The sequence below is a fragment of the Amblyraja radiata genome, chromosome 29 (genome assembly GCF_010909765.2).
Source record: "Amblyraja radiata isolate CabotCenter1 chromosome 29, sAmbRad1.1.pri, whole genome shotgun sequence".
NCBI lineage: Eukaryota > Metazoa > Chordata > Chondrichthyes > Rajiformes > Rajidae > Amblyraja > Amblyraja radiata.
The window spans coordinates 19,526,599-19,552,252 of NC_045984.1; the positions used below are offsets into that span (position 1 = coordinate 19,526,599).

A 25,654-nucleotide genomic window follows, 5' to 3' on the forward strand; every position below is an offset into this window, starting at 1 on the left:
AAAGTACCTGGGAAGGGGGGTGGTTTTGGTACGAAGGGTTTTAGTGAACCCAGGAATTACAGAGGGAACGGTCTCTGCAGAAGGCGGAAAGGAGTGGAAATGGGAAGATGTGACTGGTGGTGGGATCATGTTGGAGGTGTCGGAACTGTCGGAGGATGATGTGTTGGATGTGGAGATTGGTGCGGTAAAAGGTGGGGACCAGGGCAAAGCTGGGGGGAAACCATGTTTACTAAAGTAAGAGAACATCTCAGAGGTCCTAGAATGGAAAGCTTGGGAGCAGATGTGGTGGAATCGAAGGAATCGAAGGAATTGAGAGTAGGGAATAGTATCTTTGATAAAACTATTTTAATTTCAAGTAACCCTTGCTTTCCCTCACTTTAAGTAACACTTGCTTTCCCTCTCTCTCCTTTCCCGTTATTCTACCAGTCTTAGTGTCTCCGACTACATTTTATCTCTGTTTGCTTCGTCGTTACCTTCTCCCAACTAACAGTGATCTATTCTACATCTTCCTTGACCTTTATTCCCTTTGTCCTGTTTCACACCTTGCACTTCCTTATCTATATACTTCCTTATCTATGTACTGTCCACCCCCACTGACATCAGTCTGAAGAAGGGTCTCGCCCCGAAACGTCACCCATTCCTTCTCTTCAGAGACGCTGCCTGTCCTGCTGAGTTACTCCAGCATTTTATGTCGATCAGAATCTTTGCTAGAGGCAGCATGGGAGGAAGTGTAGTCCAGATAAACGTGGGAAAGTGGTAGGATAGTGGTAGACGTCAGTCGATAGACTGTCCCCTGTAATGGAGACAGAAAGATCAAGAAAGGAGAGAGGTGTCGAAGAGAGTCCAGGTGAATGTGAGGGCAGGTTTGAATTTAGTGGAGAAGTTAATGCAATCAGCGCATTCTGCACGGGTGCAGGAGGTAGCTCAATGCAATCGTCGTTGTAGCAGAGAAGGAGCTTGGGGGATAGGGCCAGTGTTCGCCTGAAACAAGGGCTGTTCGACACAACCAACAAAAAGGCAGGCATAGCTGGGGCCCATGCGAGTGCCCACGGCTACATCTTTAACTTGGAGAAAGTGAACAGAGAATGTGATATGTGAGAGCAGATATTCAGGGAGCGTGTCACCTTTGAAACTTGAGACAGCAGGAGAATTATTAATGTACAAAGGGAAAATGTTTCATAGATAGAATAACTGTGTGTGGGGGAGGGAGTTGTATTCACATGAATAACAAGGTTTTATGATGAAATTAAATTATCTGACAATTCAAATCCCAATGCTCCTATTAATTTTAAGTAATCACTGCCTTTAAAGCTAGCTCTATTTTGAAGTAAATATTGAGACGGGAAGACAGTTTGGCTTGGGTTAAAAGCCTTTTTGTTAGAGAAGCTGAGAGAAGCTGAATGCAGGTGAAGCTCTCTCTGAAATGACAGCGCCGTGTACAGGAGTTGCAGCACAATTCTCCAGAGCTCTGGCCCCACTATCTTCACTTGCAGGCCTCCCCCTGGTCTTCCTCAACCCACACAGTCCCCTCGCTGGTGAAAGACAAAGTGGCCACTGATCTGATCAATCTATTCCCTGCACAAGTCTGGGAGACCTCTGGGTTCATCAGGCTCTTTTCAGATTCTCTAATTCACTGAGACCATGTCTGACCAGGGACCCAACTCCATTGCTCATCTTTTTGATGTCTCAGTCGCTTAGCTTAATAAAAAATGTCACCAGGCGTTGGTGATGGTCCAAAGGAGGTTTACAAGAATGATCCCAGGAATTATCGGGTTAACGAGTTATGAGTGTTTGATGCCTCTGGGCCAGTGCTCACTGGAGTTTAGACGGATGAGGGGGAAATATTGAACTATTAAATAATGAAAGGCCTGGATAGAGTTGATATGGAGAGGATGTATCCACTGGTGCAAGAGTCTAGGACCAGAGGGCACAGCCTCAGAATTAAAGGACATACCTTTAAAAAGGAGATGAGGAGAATTTTCTTTAGCCAGAGGGTGGTGAATCTGTGGAATTCATTGCCACAGATGGCTATGGAGGCCAAGTCATCAGGTATTTTTAAAGCACATTTTGACGTGCTCTTGCTTAGTGTCAAAGGTTATGGGGAGAAGGCAGGATAATGGGGTTGAGAGAGAAAGTAAGATCAGCCATGATTGAAGGGCATAGTCTCGATGGGTCGAATGGCCTACCTCTGCTCCTGTGCCCCATGAACGTATGAGAAGCATACAGTAGGTGAGGTCAACTGTCAGGACCTTATTCCCAGCATGGAAATGTCCAACACTAGAGGGCATAGCTATAAGGCGAGAGGGGGAAAGTTTAATGCCGAGTTATTTTACACAGAGAGCAGTGGGGGCCTGGAACGCATTGCCGGGGTTGTGGTGGAGGCAGATATGATAGTGGCGTTTAAGAAGCAGTTAGATAGGCACGTGGAATTGCAGAGAATAGAGGGATATGAATCATGTACTGGCAGATGAGATCAGTTTTGTGGGCTAAAGACCCCGTTCCCGCTCTATGTTCCATGATCCTTCCAACTCCCTCCCAACCCGACACTGTACAGAATTCCCTCACCTCACTCCTGAATCCAAGGCTCTGCCCTTCAATTCCAAATACCCCAATCTCTCCACCAGCCCCCTAGACCCAACCTTGAATGGGGTCGGCTGTGAGGAGAATACAGGGAGGGCTCAAAGGAATAGAGAGGAAAGATGGGATGTTGCCCAAGAGTGCAGCACTCCCTCAGTATCACAATGCAGGGCTGCAAGATCTCTGGACCCCACAGTCTCCGCACCAGACTATCCTGATCGGAGAGAGTTATGCCCCTGTCCCACTTAGGAAACCTGAATGGAAACCTCTGGAGACTTTGCGCCCCACCCAAGGTTTCCGTGCAGTTCCCGGAGGTTGCAGGTGGTTGCCGGAGGTTGTAGGCAGTGGAAGCAGGTACGGAGACTGACAAAAACCTCCGGGAACCACCGGGAACCGCACGGAAACCTTGGGTAGGGCGCAAAGTCTCCAGAGGTTTCCGTTCAGGTTTCCTTAGTGGGACAGGGGCATAAGAGTGTATCTGGGATCTAGCAGGGCAGGTCTCCAAAGAGCGCTTCTAACCTCTGAATCTGGACACATCCGCTGCCTCCACTTCGACACCTTTACGGTTAACATTTCATATGTCACAGATTTATTCATGCACGCAACCTATTATTATCTCAGTGACATTTGTTGTTCACCAACATTGCTATCAGTTCGGCCTCTCTCTGAGTGATGGCAGATGTGGATAAGTGGCTTTCCATCACATCATCAAAGGCACCTGTAAACAGAGGAGCTGCAGATGCTGGAATCTTGAGCAAAAACACAAAGTGCTGGAGGAACTCAGCGGGTCTGACAGCATCTTTAGACTTTAGATTTTAGGGTTTAGAGATACAGTGCAGGAACACAGGCCCATCAGCCCACCGAGCCCGTGTGGCCGTATATCTCTAAAGTCTAAAGATATGTGAAGCATTACACCAGGCAGAGGGACGAGTGTGAGCTGACAGGTCCACAGACTGCCTCAGGTGGAGCAACATGTCATGTGCTGCCTGCCCGTGGAGTGACAGCTGAGCAGAGGTCAGTGAGGGAGAACCTTGGCCTCTCCTTCAGCAGATCACCTCTCACAAGTTCCACCAACGCCAATGAGATTCCCCATCCACGCAGCAACCCTGGCCTCACCCGGCCACCCATCCCCATGCATTCTGCAACTCAAAACTCTGTATTTTCTCCCTTTCCCTGTTCTGACAAAGACTCGCAACATAAAGTCTGATCCTCTCTCCACAGATGCTGCCTGACCTGATGGGTGTTTCCAGCATTTTCAGTTTTTTTAAAAAAAAGAGTGAGGGGTGGTTGGAGAGAGTGATGAGGAGAAAGAGAGCACGAGTGAGAGAAGGGGAGGCAGAGGGAAGGGGAGGGGAGTGGAGAAAAGGAGAGTGAGGGGAGGGACAAAGAAAGGGAGGAAAAACTAAGAGAGAAAGAGGGTGTGGAGTGTGGTTTAGAGAAATAGGAGCAAGAGAAAGGGAGATGAAGAAGGGAGGGAGAGGGAAGGACAGTGATAGGATGGGGTGGAAGAGAGGGGGTGGGGAGGAAGAGAAACAGGCTGATAATCGTCAGCTAAAACACAACTGAACATGAAAAAAAATCAAATAAATTAACTCTCGACCAACTAATTAAAAGGAAATGCAAATAGGTCATGATAGCAACCAGAAATCCACTGCCGTAAGGATAGGTGGCTCTTGATTGGATTTTATTAAAGGGTAAATGACTGTGTTCTGTCAATTAGTTTTGTTAAGTAGGGCGCTGTGTAAAGTTTATATTTTAATTAGAATTCCCGGCTGGCTGTGGGTCCCTCTGGATGCTCCTACACTGCCTGAACAGAACCACTTGGAGAAGAAGGAAATGGAGCAGAAGTTGCCATTCAGCCCCTCGATCCTATCCCACCATTGACTGGAAGTATGGCTGGTTCCATGTCTTCTCCATGTTGTACTCAATCCCCACTCCAACTCTCACTGTTCCAACATCTGTAATCCGAGACATTGTATCCCTGGCACAACGGAGACAGAATCCCAAATATTCCCAACACTGAGTGGAGAAATCCCTCCTCATTACGTTCAGACATGGCTTCCCCCTGAGCATGAGACTGTGCCCCTGGTTCTAATCTCCAGCCGGATACATAACACCTTTCCGTCCACTCTGCCAATCCACCTCAAACACCGGCATCTCCAACAGATCACCTTTCACTCTTCAGAATGTTGGTGACAATGAATCCCCACCCAGTGCACCTTCTGTGCCTCCGCATGTTTGTACCACAGGAAGAGAGCAAAACAGTGCACCTGAGTATGTCTGTGTGACTGTGTGTGTGTGTATGTCTGTCTGTGCAGTGTGTGTGTGCATGTGTTTGTACATGTGTGTGCTCTGTGTGTGTGTGTGTGTGTGTGTGTGTGTGTGTGTGTGTGTGTGTGTGTGTGTGTGTGTGTGTGTGTGTGTGTGTGCGCGTGCGTGTGCGCGCGTGTGTGTGTGTGTGTGTGTGGCTTGTGTGTGTGTGCATGTGTGTGTGTGCATGTGTGTGTACATGTGTGTGCTCTGTGTGTGTGTGCATGTGTGTGTGTGCATGTGTGTGTACATGTGTGTGCTCTGTGTGTGTGTGCATGTGTGTGTGTGCGTGTGTTTGTACATGTGTGTGCTCTGTGTGTGTGCGTGTGTGCATGTGTGTGTGTTTGTACATGTGTGTGCTCTGTGTATGTGTGTGTGTGTGCATGTGTGTGTGTGTGCATGTGTGTACATGTGTGCGCTCTGTGTATGTTCTGTCTGTGTATTCTATGTTTGTATTATGTCTGTTTGTGCGTTTCCTGAGTGTGTGCATTCTGTGTGTATGCACATTATTGCGTGTGTGCATTCTGTGTGTATGCACGTGATTGCGTGTGTGCATTCTGTGTGTACGGTTGTGTGTGTTTTGTTGTGTCATGCACATGTGTGTGTGCCTGTGTCTGTGTGTCTATTGTGCACACATGTGTGTGTGCCTGTGTCTGTGTGTCCTGTGTGCAGCCGTGTGTGTACCTATGCCCGTGTGCGTGCGTTATCACATGCCTCACCTGACGGTTTGGTCGGACAGCCAGCCAGCGTCACAGTGATTGAAGCCGTCCTGGAAGGCAGCCAGCAGCTGTTGGGGTGTGGCGATCCTGGCCGCGTTCTGCCCACAGGCGTGTGTGGCTTCCTCGAACGTGAGCGTGTACCTGCTGTTGCCGGTGCGGTAGTGGAACACAATCCCTGCAACAGGGCAAGAAACCAAAGGCACAGGTCAGCAAACAAACCCTGACTCCGACTATCCGAGCACCAACTCATCTCACTCTGCACGTTTCTGAGCGCGTGGGATCGGTCTCTGCACTTCAAGGTGGCGGACACCGTATGCAAGGTTTCCTCAGAATGATACACCCAGCTGCAGTGCTGAACCACACCAAACATTTACAGCCCATCAGACCCCTCTGTTCCACGGAAACCTCTCCATCACTTCTCCTTCCACTCCTCCCTCCTAGAGTCACAGTCATAGAGTCGTAAAACACAAAGACAGGCCCTTCGACCTAACTTGCACATGCCGACCAAGATTCACTACTCCCACCTGTGTGCATTTGGCCCACATCCCTCTGAACCTTTCATATCTATGAACCTGTCCAAATGCCTCTTAAATGTTTTTATAGAACCTGCCTCAACTATCTCCTCTGGCAGCTCATTCCTTATATCTGTGTGAAAATGTTGCCCCTCAGGTTCCTATTAAATCTTTTCCCTCTCACCTTAAATCTCTATGCTCTAGTTCTTGATTCCCCATCCTCTGGGTTTTAGGTCAACCATGGTCACTCCTTGTGAGGGCAAGCTCCACACATCCCCCTCAGTTTTTGAAGATTCAACGGAATCTAAATCAACTGGCCCGTCGGGCCAAGGAATGGCGGATGGAGTCTAATTCAGATAAAATGTGAGGCATAGCAATTTGGTAGAACAAACATAGGCAAGGCTTACCCAGTAAATGGTTGGGCCCTGGGAAGTATTGTAGAATAGAGAGAACTAGGACTACAGGTAGCTGGTTCCATGAAAGTGGGAATTTTGTGCACTTCTATAAGGTCTCTTCTCATCCTCTAACACCCCAAAGAAAGCATTCGAAGAATGTTCAATTTTCCCTTATTGCTAATACCCTCTAATCCAGGCAACATTCTGGTAAGTCTCTTCTGCACCCTCACCAAAGCCTCTACATCCTTCCTGTGTTGGGGCAACTTGAATTTCACACAATACTCCAAATGTGGCCGAACGAAAGTCCTATAAAGCTGCAACCAATGAAAGCAAGCACACCAGACGCCTTCTTTACCACTCGATCTACTTCTGTTGCCACTTTCAGGGAGTTATGCACTTGGACCTCAACATCCCTCAGTACTTCAATGCTCTTAAGGATATCGCCGTTAACTGTTTACTTTCTCTTTACATTCAACCTCCAACAGTGCAACACCAGACACTTGCTCGGAATAAACTCCACCTGCCGTTTCTCTGCCCCTTTCTGTATCTGGTCTATATCCCGTTGTATATTTTGACAGCCTTCTTCACAATCCCTCCTCACTCTACTTCGCTTCTTAAATAAAGGAGCTCTTCATTCCTCCGGGCACTCACCTGTGGCTGGCGAAGATACAAAGTTCTTCGTCAAGCCTCCCGCAATCTCTTCTCTTGCCTCTCTCAATAAATCCTGTCGGGGATTTATCGAGCTTAATGCCCCTCAAGCATCCCAACACCTCCTCCTTTTTGATCTCAAGCTCCCCTTGCATATTAGTATTCCACACACTGATCACACTGTCCTCCATGTTCTTCTCCATGGTGAAAAGGTTTAATAATTGCGCACATTCCCCCGACTTCAAGCATAATTCCCTCCTTTATCCTTGAGCAATCCTACTATCTCCCTAGTTACCCTCTTGTTCTTAATGTATGTATAAAAAGCCTTAGGATTTTCTTTAATCTGACTCACCAAAGCCATTTTGGCCCTTATAATTGCCCACAAGTTCTTTCCTTCTTGCTTAATATTCCTCAAATGTCATGTCTGATTTCATCTTTCTAAACCTTACATAAGCTTCCTTTTTCTTTTTGATCACATGTGCAGCCCCTTTGGTCATCCAAGGTTCTCTTACTTTGCCTTCATTATCCCTCCTCCTCACTGGAACATGCTGAACCTGAATTCTGATCAGCTGACCCTGAAACAACACTCACATGTCAGATGTGGAGTCCCACAACTATTCCATCTTTGGTGCAAGCCAGCATCTGCACTTCCTTCCTACATATGATCCCAGTTTACTTTCCCTTGCTTCTGTCTAAGAATGCTGCAATCTGTTTTACCTCAATTTGGTACCTTCCCCAAAGGTTGAACTTATCCTTATTGCTAACTGATGTAAGTTACTAACTTACTGAGTTGTGATCACTGCTCCAAAATACTCTTCCACTGAAACATCAGTCACTTGGCCAGGCTCGTTTCCCAATGCAACGTCCATTATGTACCCTTCTCCTTTTGGACTATCCACATAATGTTTCAAGAAAACCTCTTGGATACACCCAACAAGTTCTGCCCCCGTCTAAACCTTAAGCAGTTTGCAGGTCCCAGGCAGTATTGGGGAAATGACTGTAAAGTCTCTGACTAAGACGAACCTGTAGCTTGTGCATCTCTTAGTTGTCAGTCTACATATCTTAGTTTTAGTTTTAGAGATACAGTAGAGGAACAGGCCCTTCAGCCCACTGAACCTTCACCGACCAACAATCACCCCGTACACTAGTTCAATCCTACACTCTAGGGCCAACTCACAGAAGCCATTAACCTGCAAACCTGCGCGTCTTTGGGATGTGGGAGGAATCTGGAGCACCCAGAGAAAACCCATACGGTCACAGGAAAAATGTGCAAACGTTGTAAAGATACTACCCGTGGTCAGAATCGAACTTGGGTCTCTGGTACAGTAAGGTAGCAACTCTACCACCATGTTACCGTGCAGCTCACTGCCCACTGCGTTGCCTATCTGTTCCTCTAAATCCCACTGGCTACTGGGGACCTATAGTACAATCCCATTAGAATGCTTGAACCTTTCTTATTTCTAAGCTCTACCCATATCGCCTCAGTTGGATGAACCCTCCTGTACGTCCTCCCTGAGTGCCACTATGATAGTCTCCCTGATTAGTACACCTCTTTTCCCTCCCTCTCTAACACATCTAAAAACGGCGGAACAGGTTGTCCCTCCAACAATGGTCACACATGGTCCACCGATCCAGGCTCTAAGTTCATCTGCTGTGCTCACCATGCTCCTTGCATTGTAATAAACACTTTGGATATGACTCACTGCCTAGGAGGTGTACGGGACCCTGCACTGGTTGGTTCCCACCCATCCTGAGCCAAGCAGTGCAGAGCCCACTGGCACCCTTCCAGCCACCTCAGTTGGACTCCGTGCTGCCTGGGCATCCATGATTCCTCTGACACTTCTGTATTCAGTGCCTTCCAGTTCACTGTTCCTCTGAACAAGACTGATGGATGTTGCTGGCAACTGAGAGCCAGAAACCTCTTCTGGATCAGATCCAGGGTGCAGAAACCCTTTCAAACAATCACTGATCATTACTGCATGGAAAGAGGACATTCAGCCCATTGTGTCAAAGAGAACCAGGGTGGCACAGTGGCTCAGTGGTAGTGCTGCCTTGCAGCACCAGAGACCGGGATTTGACCCTTACAAAGGGTGCTGTCTGTACGCAGTTTGTACATTCTCCCTGTGACCTCATGGGTTTTCTTAGGGTGCTCCTGATTCCTCCCACGCTCCGAAGATGTACTGATTTATAGGTTCATTGGCTTCTGGTTAATATAAATTGTCCCTAGTGTGTAGGATAGTGCTAGTGTAGACGGTGATCGCTGGTCGGCGTGGACTCGGTGGGCTGAAGGGCCTTTTTCCACGTTGTATCTCTTAAGTCTAAAGTAACATGGAAGACCAACTCAGTCATTGCCATTTCCAAGCCAGGGCTGGACTGGACAGTGAACGGCAGAGGTGCGGCGGGTAGTGTGAACTAGCTACACAGAGACGCCTCTGAACCTGACCTCACCAGTCTGCTGAAGTACCAGTCTATGATAACCTCGTTGGAGCGACCTGCACCCACCCCATGTGGAGACAAGTTCCCATCACCACACCCTCCATAGCTCTCTTAAAAGCATCTCAAATGGTTTAGAAGTGGCAGCTCTTGGCTAGGAATCAATGAGGCAGCAGCAGCGGAACTGTTCACCACTATCCCTGGCCCCGCATATCCCACACTACACTCTTCCATTAAACCAAGGGACCATCCTGGTGCAGTGAGCCCAGCGAGTTACAGTGAGCTTCCCCAATGTCCAGAAACAAGGTGCCCGCTGGGGGTCACGTGAAAACAGCAGAAACAGCAAGCAAGAGACAGCACCGACACACCCTCAATAAGTCAGGCCTGGGTTGGTGTTGGATAATAAACCAACAAACACCAGCCACATCGAAGCAATGGCCACGAAAGCACACCAACGCCTGTACTTCCTCAACAACACTAACACCAACCCCACATGTCCCCAACAACCCTTGCCAATTTCTACCGATGGATCTTAGAAAGCATTTTATCGGGATGCATCGCAGCATGGTTTAGGAACAGCTCCATCCAAGACCTCAAGAAATTGCAGAGGGGTGGGAAAGTAGCGTAGACCATCACACAAGCCAACCCCCGTTCCATTGACTCCATCTACATTTCACGCTGCCTCGGCAACACCACCAGCATAATCAAGGATCAGTCTCACCCCAGTCACTCCCTCTTTTACCCTCCCCCTTCAGCCAAGAGGTACAGAAGTTTGAAAATGCATACATCCAGATTCAGGGACAGTTTCTTCCCAGCTGTCATTAGGCAACTGAACATTCCCTCTCACTAACTGGAGAGCAATCCTGACCTAACTACCTCATTGGAGACCTTCAAACTATCTTTAATCAGACATTACTGGATGAGGACTTTATTCCTTGGAGTGTAGGAGGATGAGAGGTGATCTTACGGAGGTGAATAAAATCATGAAGGGAATAGATAGGGTGAATGCACAGTCTTTTATCCTGAGTAGGGAATCAAGAACCCGAGGACATGGGTTTAAAGTGGGAGGGAAAAGATTAAATAGGAACCAGAGGGACAACTTTGTCACACAGAGGGTGGTAGGAATATGGAACGAGCTACCAGAGAAGGAAGTTGAGGCAGGTACTATAACAACATTTAGAAGACCTTTGGATAGGTACATAGATTGGAAATATTTAGAGGGATAAGGGCCAAATGTGGGCGGGTGTGACTAGTGTAGATGGGACATCATTGTCGGCATGTGCAAGTTGGGTCATGATGTATGACTCTATGACTATGGCAAGCACTGGCAACTGAAGCACAAATGGCACAAATTAATTAAAGTATATATCTGGCCACATTAGCTAACATCGTCTCAATTTCTTGTTTGTTTATAGGCTGGCTGTGAAGATCATTTCTCACCGAAGGCATGTTAAGCAATGAGCTGCTGATGTGAACCATAATATCTGTGCCTCGGCTGACAGCTTGTTCTCAGCTTAGGCATCGCTCCTGCAGATGGGTGGAAGACCAGCGAGGGCTGGGCAGGCAGTGAGAGGGGGTGACAGAGATTCCCAACACCGCAAGGATAGTGAAGGCAAATCCTGGCCTCACTGTGTGCTGGTAGAGCAGCAGATAAGACTGATGCAAATGGGATGATGAGAGGGACGGCTCTGGGAATGCCGGCCTGGTGGCAGACCTGACCTTGCAATCAATGTTCTCCTGTGTGTCTGAGAAAAGGCACGTCAGAGCAAACAGATTTACCCCTTCAGTGAGGAGCTGAACTGAATAGAGAGAGCAGGGTGAAGGAGGGAAGGAACTGAGTAGCGGTAGAGCTGCTGCCTCACAGCACCAAGACCCGGGTTCAATCCAGACTATGGGTGCTGTCTGTGTGGAGTTTGCACGTTTAGACTTTAGATTTTAGAGATACAGCATGGAAACGGGCCCTTCGCCCCAACTAGTCTGCGCCGACCCGCGATCATCCACATACTAACACTATCCTAAGCAATAGGGACAATTTAAAACTTACAAAAAACAATTTACCTTCAAGCCTGTATGTCTTTGTGGAATGTGAGAGGAAACTGGAGCACCTGGAGAAAACCCACATGGTCACAGGGAGAATGCACTAACTCCATAAAGACAGCACTTGTAGTCAGGATCGAACCCTGGCGCTGTAGGACAGCCAATCTACTGCTGCACCATCATGCCGCCCATGTTCTCCCTGTGACCGTGTAGGTTTTCTCCGGGTGCTCCGGTTTCCATCCAAATTCCAAAGACGTGCAGGCTTATCGGTTAATTGGCTTCTGTGAGTTGTCCCTAATGTGTAGTAAATGGAACTAGTGTACAGGTCGTTGTGGACTCGGTGGTTGAAGGGCCTGTTTCCACGCTCTAACAATAAACCAAACTAAAAGTACTATCAAACTAGAGCACGGGATAAAAACTGGGAAGGAGGGACAGAAAAGGACTGAGAAACTGGAGGGGAACAATGGTCAGGAAAATAACAAAAATGAAGCCAGGCTGTGTTCAGTACATTCCACAGTGTATAGATGGTAGTGACCACACGAACATACCAAGGTAGCTCCAGGCTGCCTGCAGCTCAACGTTACAGACCATACAGACACACGGATTAATGATGAGCAAATCAAACTGCTTCATGTCTGATCAACGGGGGGGTTCAGACAAGGTGGAGACCGTAATGAAAAAGGAGAGAGGTGAATGTGGGAATATTGCTCAAAGAAGCAACGGCTGAGGGAAGTGATAATGTTTTAGACAACATGAAATGTGGGTCACAAAAGCAATTACCCCTCCGGGGGCAGTGATAGTGAGGGATATCAATTACTCCCCAGGGAGGCAGTGATAGTGGGCATTTCACCCGCTATTTGTGTCCACTCCTGCCTGTGTCCACTCCTGCCTGTGTCCACCCCTGCCTGTGTCCACCCCTGCCTGTGTCCACCCCTGCCTGTGTCCACCCCTGCCTGTGTCCACGCCTGCCTGTGTACACCTCTGCCTGTGTCCACCCCTGCCTGTGTCCACGCCTGCCTGTGTCCACCCCTGCCTGTGTCCACGCCTGCCTGTGTCCACCCCTGCCTGTGTCCACGCCTGCCTGTGTCCACCCCTGCCTGTGTCCACCCCTGCCTGTGTCCACCCCTGCCTGTGTCCACCCCTGCCTGTGTCCACCCCTGCCTGTGTCCACGCCTGCCTGTGTACACCTCTGCCTGTGTCCACCCCTGCCTGTGTCCACGCCTGCCTGTGTCCACCCCTGCCTGTGTCCACGCCTGCCTGTGTCCACTCCTGCCTGTGTCTACCCCTGCCTGTGTCCACGCCTGCCTGTGTACACCCCTGCCTGTGTCCACGCCTGCCTGTGTCCGCTCCTGCCTGTGTCTACCCCTGCCTGTGTCCACCCCTGCCTGTGTCCACCCCTGCCTGTGTCCACCCCTGCCTGTGTCCACCCCTGCCTGTGTCCACCTCTGCCTGTGCACACACCTGCCTGTGTACACACCTGTCTGTGCACATTCCTGCCTGTGTCCACTGCTGCCTGTGCTCACCCCTGCCCGTGTATACCCCTGCCTGTGTCCAACGCTGCGTGTGTGCACCTCTGTCTGTGCACACTCCTGCCTGTGTTCAGACCTGTCCAGATCCATCATTGTCTGTTGACTTTAAGCAGGGTGGGCTGTATCCAGGAAACAGGGGGTACAGTCTGCATTCCACATTCTCACTCTGTACACAGTGGTTGCAGTATACACCACTAATAAAATGCCCTGGATTGTACCGTGTTGCAGGCAGCCTGAACGGCACCCCTGCAGTGCTATGGATGGGGCATGTTATACAGATAGCGGTGCACACAGGCAGGGCCGTACACGGGAGGGATGTACACTGAGGTTTTATGCTGTACCTCAGTGTGAGTGGTCATCATTAGACCGCGTGTACCATCACGGATCGGTGTGGTGCTGCTGGTAATCCAGGTACCTCTGGGTCACACGGGGTGATGCCATCCATCGCCAGTCATGCCACGGTGTGAAGACCCTGGCAGGCTCTGTGGACTGGTGCCGTGGAGAGAGACACGCAACCAGCTACAAGGTCAGAGGCTGCAGCGAGCGGCGTTTCACGGCCAGACCTTATGCGAGATGTCAGAAACCCGGCCCTTCCCCGGGAATGTCGACCCAGTACACGCATCCTTTACACGAAACGTGTGGCCCGCTGGTTGCCAAGAGCTGCTGTAGCTGGTTGCCGCGGTTACCAGAGAACAGTTTTTCACCCCTCTGACGTGGCGTCCTCTGCAGCCTGTGTTGCACTGAGGGGCTGCGACGGTGAAAATGCAACCGCCCGCGTTGCATTCACATGCGCCGTGGGGTCGCTGGAAATAACGGGCCAGCTTCCAGTGGATGGAGAGGGGTTGCGGGCTGGAGAGGGGTTCCCCACAGAGGGAGGGACGGCCATACTGTAGCAGAACAACATCCAGCAAGCAATGCGCTGGGGGGTGGGATGTGGGTGCGGGGCGGGCAGAGGCGGTGGGGAGCAGGGTCGGCGTGCCAGGGGGTGAAAAGCCGCATTATGGTGCACACAGCAGACACTGCACAGTGGTGCGGGATAAGTATGAATCATAGGTGTTAGAAGTCCTCACATCAGTGATAGGGGAGATATTGCTGAGGATCTGTGGTGATAGGATTTACTCTGGAGGAGAGTTGGTTAATTCAGAATGGAGAATGGGGCATTAACGCAGCACTTTGCTAAGGGTTTGGGGGCTTAGTTTAGTTTACACAGTATTAGAGATAGAGCGTGGAAATAGACCATTTGGCCCACCAAGACCACGCCGGCCAGCAATCACCCTTTCACTAGTTTATCCTGCACACTAGGGGCAATTAACCGATGAACCCACACAGGTCTTTGGAATGTGGGAGCAAACCGGAGGACCTGGAGAAAACTCACGCGGTCACAGGGAGAATGTATAAACTCTTTGCAAACAGCACCGTAGATGGGACTAGGGGAAAATAAGTGTTCGGCACTGACTTGAATGGCCGAGATGGCCTGTTTTCCTTGCTGTAATTGTTATACGGTTACATGGTTATAGCACCTGTAGTCAAAAGGTGTTTAAGTTGTAAGCCAGCAACTCTACCGCTGCGCCACCCTGCTGCCCTGTGGGCTTGCTGTGTCACCCGAGCTCCTGACCATACACCGGCGCCAGAGTTGGCCGTGAGACTTTGCGGGACCTCTGGGTGTGAGGATTGTCACAATTAAGCCATTCGGCCCATCGAGTCTACTCTGCCATTCAATCACGACTGATCTATCTTTCCCTCTCATCCCCATTCCCCTGCCTTCTCCCCATAATCTTGCCACATTGATTAATCAAGAATCTGTCAATCATCGCCTTAAAAAATATCCAATGTCTTGTAAGGCCCTCTGCATATTGCTGAGGACACTAGGCGGCCGCGGTGGTACCTAGACTATAGAGTTGTTGCCTCACAGCGCGGGAGACCGGGTTTGATCCTGACTAATGGGTGCTGTCTGTACACAGTTGGTACATTCTCCTTGTGACCGCGTGGGTTTTCCCACGGTGCTCCGGTTTCCTCCCACATTCCAAAGGTTTGTAGGTTAATCAGCTTTGATAAAAAGTGTAAATTGTCCCTAATATGTAGGATAGTGCCAGTGTACAGGGATCGCTGGACCCACATCCGCGTTGTAACTAAACTAAACGACTTGGCCTCCACAGCCCATCTTTGGCAATGGATTCCACACATTCACCACCCTCCGACTAAAGACATTCTTCCTCAGCTCCTTTCTAAAGGTGCATCAGAAGGTCTCACAGCTCAGACTGCTCTGCCCCAGACACTCACCGGTAACGTGCAGCGAGACGGTATCCTGCTCATCGTCCATGCCCACCACCACCTCGCACTGATAGATGCCTGAGTCGCTGGCGCGGAGAGCCACCATCTCCAGGCTGGCGTTGTACTGGAGCGGCCCGTAGCCCGGCAGGCTGGCCCGGCCCCGGTAGGCAGGGTTGAGTTTCACCGTGTTGTTCTTGGCCACCAGGATGACGACTTCCTTCCTGCTACCACCTTCCAGCGACACCTTGGTCCATTTGATCCGCGGGGAGTCGGGGAGCAGCGAGGGGTCGACGGGTGAACTTGGGCGCACAGAGAAAACGCAGGGCAGCAGCGCAGAGGCCGCGAGTTCCCGGTGAACCGGCTGGTGGAGGTCCTTCTTGATGTTCACTGCCTTCTCATACCTCTTGCTTCCTGGGGAAGCGAGGCAGCAACACAGGGTTAAAGGTGGAAGGGAGGGCTCTTCAACGTATTACACACACCCCCGCGCAGTTTATTCCCTAACCCCCACCCACGATGAAGATAACATTTCCAAGGTCTTCATTTTTATTGAAGGCAGGACCAACATTACTTTTAACGTGAAGATGGATACAAAAAGCTGGAGTAACTCAGCCGGTCAGGCAGCATCTCCGGAGAAAAGTAATGGGTGATGTTTTGGGTCGAGACCCTTCAGCAGAAAGGGATGAGGCAGCAGAATGGGTTTGAGAGGGAAAGGTAGATCAGTCATGATTCAATGGTGGAATAGACTTGATGGGCCAAATGGCCTGGTTCTGCTCCTATGACTTGGAAAGCCTGACCAGCTGAGTTACTCCAGCCTCTTGTGTTTATTTTCAGTGTAAACCAGCATCTGCAGTTCATTCCAACACATCTTTTATAGTCCTCAGCAATGCCTCCAGCACCACTCCGGGGCACCCTTTCCAGTATCTTAGATCTTCCTGCACCACACTAAGTGGCTTCATTTGTGTAGTGCCTATGAGGGTTGATGTGACTCTGTTGGGACATTTGCAGTGATGAAGCCTGCAAGGTTGAATGAATGCCAGCATGGAGCTGCCTGGTGTGACGGCTGGCAGTTGGGGCAACCTACTGCCAGGACTGAAGGTAGGGAGTGAATTCAGTGAGGTTTCACCTATAAAGAACAAAGTGCAGGACATGGTAGGAGTGGCCAGAGTCCATTGAGAACTGCCTATGGAGAGTCTGATGTTCTTGCATGGAACAAAATTATCAGTCTCATTGAAAGGTCTTCTAATTAAATGAATTATTATGTTTAATACCAATCTTTCTCTCATTGAGTGGCATCAATGATGTGTCTACACCGTGTGGCTGTAGGATAATGACGGCAGCATTTATAGCTTTACACAACTTGTTACTCTGGCATTCGGAGGTTGACGGCAGGCCTGACAGACGTAATAATAAGGTTAGATATAAACTTGTACAGTTGTCATGATGCAGGATTTTCACTTTCCCAATATAGACTGGGACTGTCATGGTGACAAGGGCTTAGATGGGGTGGAATTTGTCAAATGTGTTCAGGGCCCTATTATAGGCAGAGGGCAAAGCTTTATCAACTCTTTGGGAATTGGGAAGTGGCAAATGACTAAAATGAACTAGCCAACTGGATAGTGAATTGCTTTCATGGAAGGATACAGAGGGTAATGGTGGAAGTTTGTATCTCGGATTGGAGGCCTGTGATTAGTGATAGGCTGGGCCCATTGCTAGTTGTGGCTTATCAATGATTTGGGTGGGTGTGTAGAAGGCATGATTAGCAAGTTTGCAGACTAAAGTGTCATAGATAGTGAAGATAGTTATCAAAAATTACAGCAGGATCTTGATCGGTTGGGTAAGTGGGCTGAGGAATGGTTAACGGAGCTTAATGCATATAAGTACGAGGTTTTGCATTTTAGAAAGTGAAACCAGGGTGGGACCTTCACAGTGAATGGCAGGGACCCAGAGAGTATTGTAGAGCAGAGGGATCACGGAATGCAGGTACATTGTTCTTTGAAAGTGGCGTCATAGTTCTTTAGGGTGATCAAAAAGGCTTTCAGTATTTTGGCTTCCATCAGACAGGGTATCAAGTATAGACATTGGGATGTTATATTAGAGTTTTATAAGATGTTGGTGAGACCACATTTGGAGTATTGTGTGCAGTTTTAGTCACCCTGCTATAGGATAGATATTGTTAAGCTGGAAAGAGTGCAGAGATGATTCACAAAGATATTGCCAGGACTTGAGGGATGAGCTATAGAGAGAGGATGGGCAGGCTAGGACTTTATAGTGGTATATAAGATTGAGGGGAATAGATTCAGATTCAGATTCAAACTTTATTGTCATTGTGCAGTGTACAGTGCAGAGACAACGAAATGCAGTTAGGGCAGATGCACAGAATTTTTTATCCAGAGTAGGGAAATCAAGAACCAGAGGACATTGGTTTAAGCTGAGAGAGGAAAGATTTAATAAGCATCTGAGCAGTGACATTTTCAGTTGGTGTGAGTATATGGAATGAGCTACAGATGGAGGTAGTTGAGGTAGGTCATATAACAACATTAAAAGGCATTTTAGGATAGGTATTTGGATAGGAAAGGTTTAGAGGGATGTGGGCCCAACTCAGACAGGTGGGGCTAGTGTAGATGGGACATTTTGGTTGGCGTGGTCAGGTTGGGCTGATCGGCCTGTTATTACGCTGTATAACTTATGACTCCATGTATATAAAATTACATATATTAAATTACAAATATATTAAATGTATATAAAACCCTTTTTCCCCAGGGCAGAAATATCAGAGACTGGAGGACATAGCTTTACGGTGAGTGGAGGGGAAGGTGAGTTTAAAGATATGCGGGGACTGAGACTGGTGGATGTCTGGAGCGGGCTGCCAGGGGTGGTGATGGAGGCAGATACGAAAATGACATTTCAGAGGCTTTTAGATCAGCACATGGATATGCAAGAAATGGAGGGATATGAATCATGTGCATGCGGAGGAGATTAGTTTAACTTGGCATCATTGTGGGCACTGTGGGCTCACTCCGGGGATCGCTCTTGGGGGTCACTGTGGGGTTGCTCTGTGGGGTCACTGTGGGGTCACTGTGGGTCACTGTAGGGTCACTCTGTGGGTCACTGTTGGGTCACTCTGTGGGTCACTTGGGCACTGTGGGGCCACCCAGGCACTGTGGGGTCACTCTGTGTGTCACTGTGGGTCTCTGTGGGGGTTCAATATGTGGGTCATTGTGTGGGTCACTGTAGGGTCGCTCTGTGGTGTCACTGTGCCTTCACACTGTAGGTCACTGTGGGGTTACTCAGTCACTGTGGGGTCATTCTGTTGGTCACTGTGGGGTCACTCGGTCACTGTGGGGTCACTCTGTGGGTCACTGTGGGGTCACTCTGTGGGTCACTGTGGGGTCACTCTGTGGGGTCACTCGGTCACTGTGGGGTCACTCTGTGGGTCACTGTGGGGTCACTCAGTCACTGTGGGGTCACTTGGTCACTGTGGGGTCACTCTGTGGGTCACTGTGGGGTCACTCTATGGGTCACTGTGGGATCACTCTGTGGGTCACTGTGGGGTCACTCTGTGGGGTCACTCGGTCACTGTGGGGTCACTCTGTGGGTCACTGTGGGGTCACTCTGTGGGTCACTGTGGGGTCACTTGGTCACTGTGGGGTCACTCTGTGGGTCACTGTGGGGTCACTCTGTGGGTCACTGTGGGGTCACTCTGTGAGTCACTGTGGGGTCACTCCGGAGATCACGCTGGGGGTTACTGTTGCAGTCTTGGGACACACTGATCCCCCACACCCGCAGTCTCCTCGTATCTCCCCACCTGCACATTGAAAACCTACCTGTATTTGGCAGACCCGTGGCAGATGCCCAGCAGAGGCTGATCCAGGCGATGCAGAGCGATGCCTTCAGCATGCTTGTCCTGGAACAAGAGGAAGGAAATTGAAGTGTTTTCTGAAGGTTTAATTGGTTGTGTCTGACAGTAGTGAACGAGCCCTGCCATCACTCATCTGCCCCAGGCAGCAGGCACCCATCATGACAGCATGACAGCCTGTAGCTGCTCCGCCAGCATCCCAGCCGCTGCAAGCTGCAGGCAGCCGCGGGTAGGGGCACTGGGGCCAGGGCAGCTCCGCAACCCACCAGCAACAGCGAGCTCCAGCCCCACTCACTCGTGTCACCTTGACAGCTGGGTCCTCTGACCTGGGTTACAGTGACCTCTGACCCCAGTCACCCTCCACAGCACCGGACCAGGGTCGAATACACCGGCACAGACACACTAACACACACAGGAATGTATAGTTATTTTAACAGAAGAAAACGTTGCTGACCACTTCACAGGATTATTTATCAGACCGACACTAACCACATCTGGGACTGATCCACACCTGGCACTCACCCACATCTGGCACTGACCCATATCTCACACTGACCCACATTTTGTATTAACCCACATCAGACATTGGCCCACATCTGGTGCAGACCCACATCTGGTGCAGGCCCACATCTGGTACTGACCCACATCTGGTGCAGACCCACATCTGGTACTGACCCACATCTCACACTGACCCACATTTTGTACTGACCCACACCTGGTACTGACCCACATCTGGTGTTGTCACATCTGGCACTGACCCATAGCAGGCACTGACCCCACATCTGGCACTGGCCCACCTCTGGAGATATTGAACTGGTAACCAAAGTTCAGTAACGGAAATGAGAGTTTAAGGTGTGATGAGAGGGCCGGGAGGGTACATAGAACATAGATCAATACAACACAGACACAGGCTACAGATAAAACAATCCAACTGTCCAACCTCTCCCTGTAGTTAATACCCTCCAATCCAGGCAGCATTCTGGCAAAGTTCTTCTGCACCCTCTCCAAGGCCTCCACATGTGGATGGGGCGACCAGAACTGCACACAAAACTCCAAATGTAGCCTAACTAAATTTTTCTAAAGCTCAGTGCCCCAACCTATGAAGGTAAGCGTGCCATATGCCTTATTTACTACTTTATCTACTCGTGTTGCCACTTTTCAGCAGTTATGGACTAGAACCCCCAAATCCCTCCGTAGATTAATACTGTTAAAAATCTTGCTATTAACTGGATACTTTCTCTTTACTCTTGACCTCCTGAAGTGCAGCAGATTATACTTGCTCAGGTAACGAGGAGATTCCTGAATCCAAGGTTTGGGCAGCAGGTCACAGTGTGATGTATCCTGTATCCAGTGACTGCTGATCAATAAATGTTGAATCCCACTACAGTAGTTGGAGACGTTGTGTACAAATGGTGACGTTAAACTGGAACAGAAATCTTGTTTCAATGTGTTGCCAGTCTGTGTGTGAAAGTCACCTGGCTCGTTGACGTCCTCCATGAGGGAATTTGTAATCTATCCCCAGCTTGACTGACAGCGACTGTGTGAGCAAGTAATGGAAGAGACCTTTGTTCACTCTCTGTGTTAGTTGAGCAACTCCTCAGATGAAGTGACATTGAGGGACGGGATTGCCAAGGTACAAGGAACAAGGAACAAGATGAGTAACTCTCAAATCACAGCCAGTGATAGAAATACATGGAACATAAACAGCACAGCACACAAACAGGCCCCGTGGGCCACAATGTCAGTGTCAAATATAATGCCAAGTCCATCACTTATCTTACTGCATATAATCCATATTCCTCCCTAGCCAAATATCTATCTTTGGATATGGAGGGACATGGGTTGTGTGCAGTAAGGTAAGTGCTGGAGTAACTCAGCAGATCAAGCACCATCCCTGGAGTAAAAGGATAGGTGACATTTCTGGTCTCTCCATATCCATCTGCCTATCCAAACATCTTTTAAATGCCACATGTTTCTGTTTCAACCACCACCTTGGCAGTGTATTCCAGGCACTTGCCACCCTCTGTGTAAAAAAAAATGGCACCTCACATCTCCTTTAAACCTTATCCCTCTCACCTTAAACCTCTGCCCTTTTCCATCCTGGGAAAAAATATCTACCCTATATATGTCTCTCATAATTGTATCTACTTCTAACAGGTCTTCCCGCAACCTCCAGCATTCTAGAGAAAACAATCCCTCTGACCAATCTCTCCCTGTAGCTAATACCTCCTAATCCAGGCATCATTCTGTAAACCTCCTCTGTACCTTTTCCAAAGCCTTCACATCCTTCCTGTAATGAGGTGACCAGAACTGCACACAATATTCCAAATGCAGCCGAAACAAAATACTATATAGCTGCATCATGACTTCCGGGCTCTTATATTCAGTGCTTGTTGTGTATAGAATGGTAACTGTACTTTTAAGATGGCATGAGATGAATCATGTGATATATTTATATTTTATCAATTTTGTAAGTATGTGTCTGAGTATGTGCAGTGTACTTTTGTAAATGGTAATTGCTTAACTGAAACTTATGTTTGTTTCTGTCTACGGGCCACCACTGTAATATCAGTCTCCACTGTATGTTGCAGCAATCCCAGACTGTCTGACCTTTCCCCATAAAACATCCCTGCCTATTCCAGGTCTTAATCTGTTAAATTTACTCAGAACTATTTCCAACAAGTTAACATCCATCCTCGAAGGAGAGCAGTACTCCAGATGTGTTCTCACCAGACGTGGTCTCTAACAGAAGTATAACCTCTCTGCTCCAGGGTCCCAGCTTCACATCTCATTTGAATGGAGTATCTCACACCCGGCGTATAATCCAGAAAGACATCTTCTCCGCCGCACTGTACGCCACTACTTGGTGAAAGTAAGCTCCGTGGGAACTGGACAAATGTGGCTGCGTAGGTTTTGTAAAACATAAACTTGGATAAAACTTCCATGGAAAGTTTGAAGGTAAAATTAAGCTGCTTGTCCAGCCTCAGGAGAACAGTGTCACTGCTGAATTGGAACACCCTAAACCAGTTTACAGATCCAAGCATAAAACAATCTATTTTTTTAAAGTTCTTTACTTAATGTAATGTCAGTGTCAGGATGTCATTCTTTAGACTTTAGACATTAGAGATACAGCCCGCTTTAGCCCACCGAGTCCGCGCCGACCAGCGATCACCCACACAATAGCATTATCCGACACACTAGGGACAATTTACAATTGTATTGAAGCCAATTATCCTACAAACCTGTACTTCTTTGGAGTGTGGGAGAAAACCGAAACATGTGGAGAAAACCCACGTGGCCACAGGGAGAACATAGTGTACAACCTTCATACAGACAGCACCCAAGGTCACGATTGAACCCGGGTCTCTGGCGCTGTAAGGCAGCAACTTTACCGCTGCGCCACCGTGTCGCCCATCTTGGCCATCTGTGACTGCTTTGTGCTGAGGTTTTGTGAGGCTGTTTTAGAGTGCAGAGAGGGGCAGTTACATTGCCAGGCTGGGTGAGCGGCACCTTTGCCCCTGGGTATTAGTGAAACCGACTGGTTTTATGGAAATCAAAACAAGTGCAAATGCTGGAAACCTGAAAAATAACCAGAAACTGCTGGAAACACTCAGCGGGTCAGGCGGCATCTGTGGAGGGAGAAACAGAGTGAACGACTCCAGTTCTGGCGAAGAGTCTTTGAGACAGATGCTGCCAGACCCACCGAGTGTTCATTACATGTTCATAGGTTCATAAGTTATAGGAGCAGAATCAGGCCATTTGGCCCATCAAGTCTACTCCGCCATTCAATCATGGCTGATCTCACTTTCCTTCTCAACCCCATTCTCTTGCCTTCTCTCCATAACCCCTGACACCCATAACTAATCATGAATTTATCAATCTCCACCTTAAAAATATCCATTGATAGCCTCCATGGTTTTCTGTTGCAATGAATTCCACAGATTCACCACCCTCAATAAATTCCTCCTCATCTCCTTTCTAAAGGTACGTCCTTTTATTCTGAGGCTATGGCCTCTGGTCCGAGACTCACCCACTAGTGGAAACATCCTCTCCACATCCACTTTATCCAGTCCTTTCACTATTGGGTAAGTTGGTGTAAGTAATGTTCTGCTTTTATTTCTGTTCTGCGTTTATGCTAAACTGGCAGATTTTTGGACATGTTTGATGGAGAGCTTTGGGGGTCTCTCTGAGGATTGTATGTATACACGGGGCATTAACTCACCAAGGCCCCGCAGACTGGTGACAAGACACCGTTCTCCTGACACTGACAGGGGGTTTAATCTCACCTTCCAAATTCTCCATGAAAGTTCCATCAAAGCCTATTTTTTACAGCATTTACTCATCAGCAAGTGCCCAGTTCCCCCAGGGATTACTTTGCCAGCCTTCCACTGGTCAGATGGATGCAGGAATGTAGAAAAAAGGCATTTGGCAGAGGCTCATTCAGCCCTTGCAAGTGGACCGAGAGTCCACGTGGACCACCCACTCACCAGGATCCACCGTATCACCAGAGCCTCCGAAAACCACCAGCTCCGGGGTAGCCCACCCACCACCAAATCTGCCACTACATCACAGAATCTGCCCCCCCCCCCCCCTCCATCCCCAGCAATAACCGCCCGTCAGGTCCAGCACATGGACCACCCGCCCGCCAGGACTCACGGTTTCACTAGCACCACCAGGAACCACTAGCAGCCCACCCCACCCCACCCCACAGGGACCAGCACGCTGCCTGCTGCCCACAGGGCACACTAGCCAGTCCCTGGGTCCAGCATGTGGACCACCCTCACCGGGAACCACCTCTCTCCTGGTCCAGCCCACTCCCTGCCCGTCGTGTTCTGATGTTTTGGCAACAAGACCACATTCCAATGAATCGAACAACAAATGGAGTATTTTCAGAAGTGTCCGGGTTTTTGTGAGGTCTGGGTTGGGATGTCCAGCTTGTCCCGAGCCCACGAGGGGGGGGGGGGGGGGGGGGGGGGGGGTGGTGCAGAAACCGACCCATCTCTCTGCTTCAGCGAGTAGTGTTCACATCTTCACGGCTGGATCGAGCCCGGACACAATAACCTCACCTGACATCAGCAAGACAAAATAATTGGTGGTTGATGCAAGGAAGGGAGGGGGTACACACTACCTGTCCTCATCAACACAGCTGCTGGTCTCTAGACATCCATATCACCAGCAACCTAACCTGGTCCCCTCACACCGACCCGGAGATTAGAAAGCTCATCAGCAAATGTCCCACTTTCACGACCTAATCCACGACCTTTTTTACTCGTGGACATTTTTCATCAGGCTAGAAAAAAAAAGCCCCAACCTACTTGATGCCACGAGTACCTACGACTAGCATCACGGCCTGCTAAGACCTACCTGTCGACCTACCTACGATCTACCTACAACCTCGTGACGACCATTCTGCAAGTATGAGTCAAGGGCAAACTCGGCAGAGGTCGTGAATTAGGTCGTGAATGTGGGACAGGCGTCTGAGAAGATTCAACATGTCCATGAGAATTCTCTCAAACTTCTACAGATGTGCTACAGATGTGCCACAGATGTGCTATAGAAGGTATTCTGACGGGATGCATCGCAGCCTGGTGTGGCAACTGCTCAGCTCCTGACCACCTGAACCTGCAGAGTGTGGTCAACGCAGCCCAGTCCATCACAGGATCCTCAGTCACTCCCATCCAGTCCATCTTCACGGTGCGTCGCCTCAGGAAGGCTGGAGGTATCGTCAAGGCTCCTTATAACACCCTGGCCATTCGCTTTTCTCTCTGGATGATAGGACGATAAGCTAATGTGGTCTGATCATCGTTCCCCCTACATGGGATCTATAGGGAACTGTGTGCACTGGGTCCCCGCACTATCCCTACAGCACCCAGCCCGCACTCACTGCAGGAGTCTCTCCATCGATTATTGATGCCGGGCGCAACCCGATCCTCAGCCAGAACCTGGCAGCCAGCCCGACACCGACTCCTGTCTCCAAGCAGCAGGGAATGCTTGTTCCCTCTCAACCCTCCTCCAGCCCCGACAACTTCCCTGTCCCTGTAACGCACACTGGCCCCTACTTTCCTCCCCATCCCTATAGCCCCCACCCCTCCCGATGCCTGTGGCCCCCTCCAGCCCCTACACCCTTCCCTTTCCCTGTAACCGCCTCCGGCATTAACGGTCCCCGTCGCTGTAACATCCTATGGCCCCTACACCCCTCCCCATCCCTGTAACCCCATCCAACCCCTACACTCGGCCCCATCCCTGTAACCCCATCCAACCCCTACACTCGACCCCATCCCTGTAACCCCATCCAACCCCTACACTTGTCCCCATCCCTGTAAGCCCACCCAACCCCTACACCCCTCCCCATCCCTGTAAGCCCATC

The 25,654-nt window shown here is 49.4% G+C and overlaps 1 protein-coding gene across 3 annotated transcripts in view; it reads right to left on the bottom strand.

Moving 5' to 3' along the window:
* Positions 1-25,654, bottom strand: part of ncan (neurocan) — a 95,574-nt gene that overhangs the window by 42,769 nt on the left and 27,151 nt on the right. The window contains exons 1-4 of one of the 3 annotated variants that reach the window (XM_033046781.1): positions 24,910-25,175; positions 19,256-19,335; positions 15,441-15,842; positions 5,607-5,781 (exon numbers count right to left, since the gene is read on the bottom strand). In XM_033046781.1, the coding sequence (XP_032902672.1) occupies positions 5,607-5,781; positions 15,441-15,842; positions 19,256-19,335; positions 24,910-24,974 (722 nt within the window). In that variant the 5' untranslated portion in view covers positions 24,975-25,175. Of the gene's footprint in view, positions 1-5,606; positions 5,782-15,440; positions 15,843-19,255; positions 19,336-24,903; positions 25,176-25,654 lie in introns of those variants that run through there. The other 2 variants (XM_033046780.1, XM_033046782.1) reach the window with 2 other exon arrangements.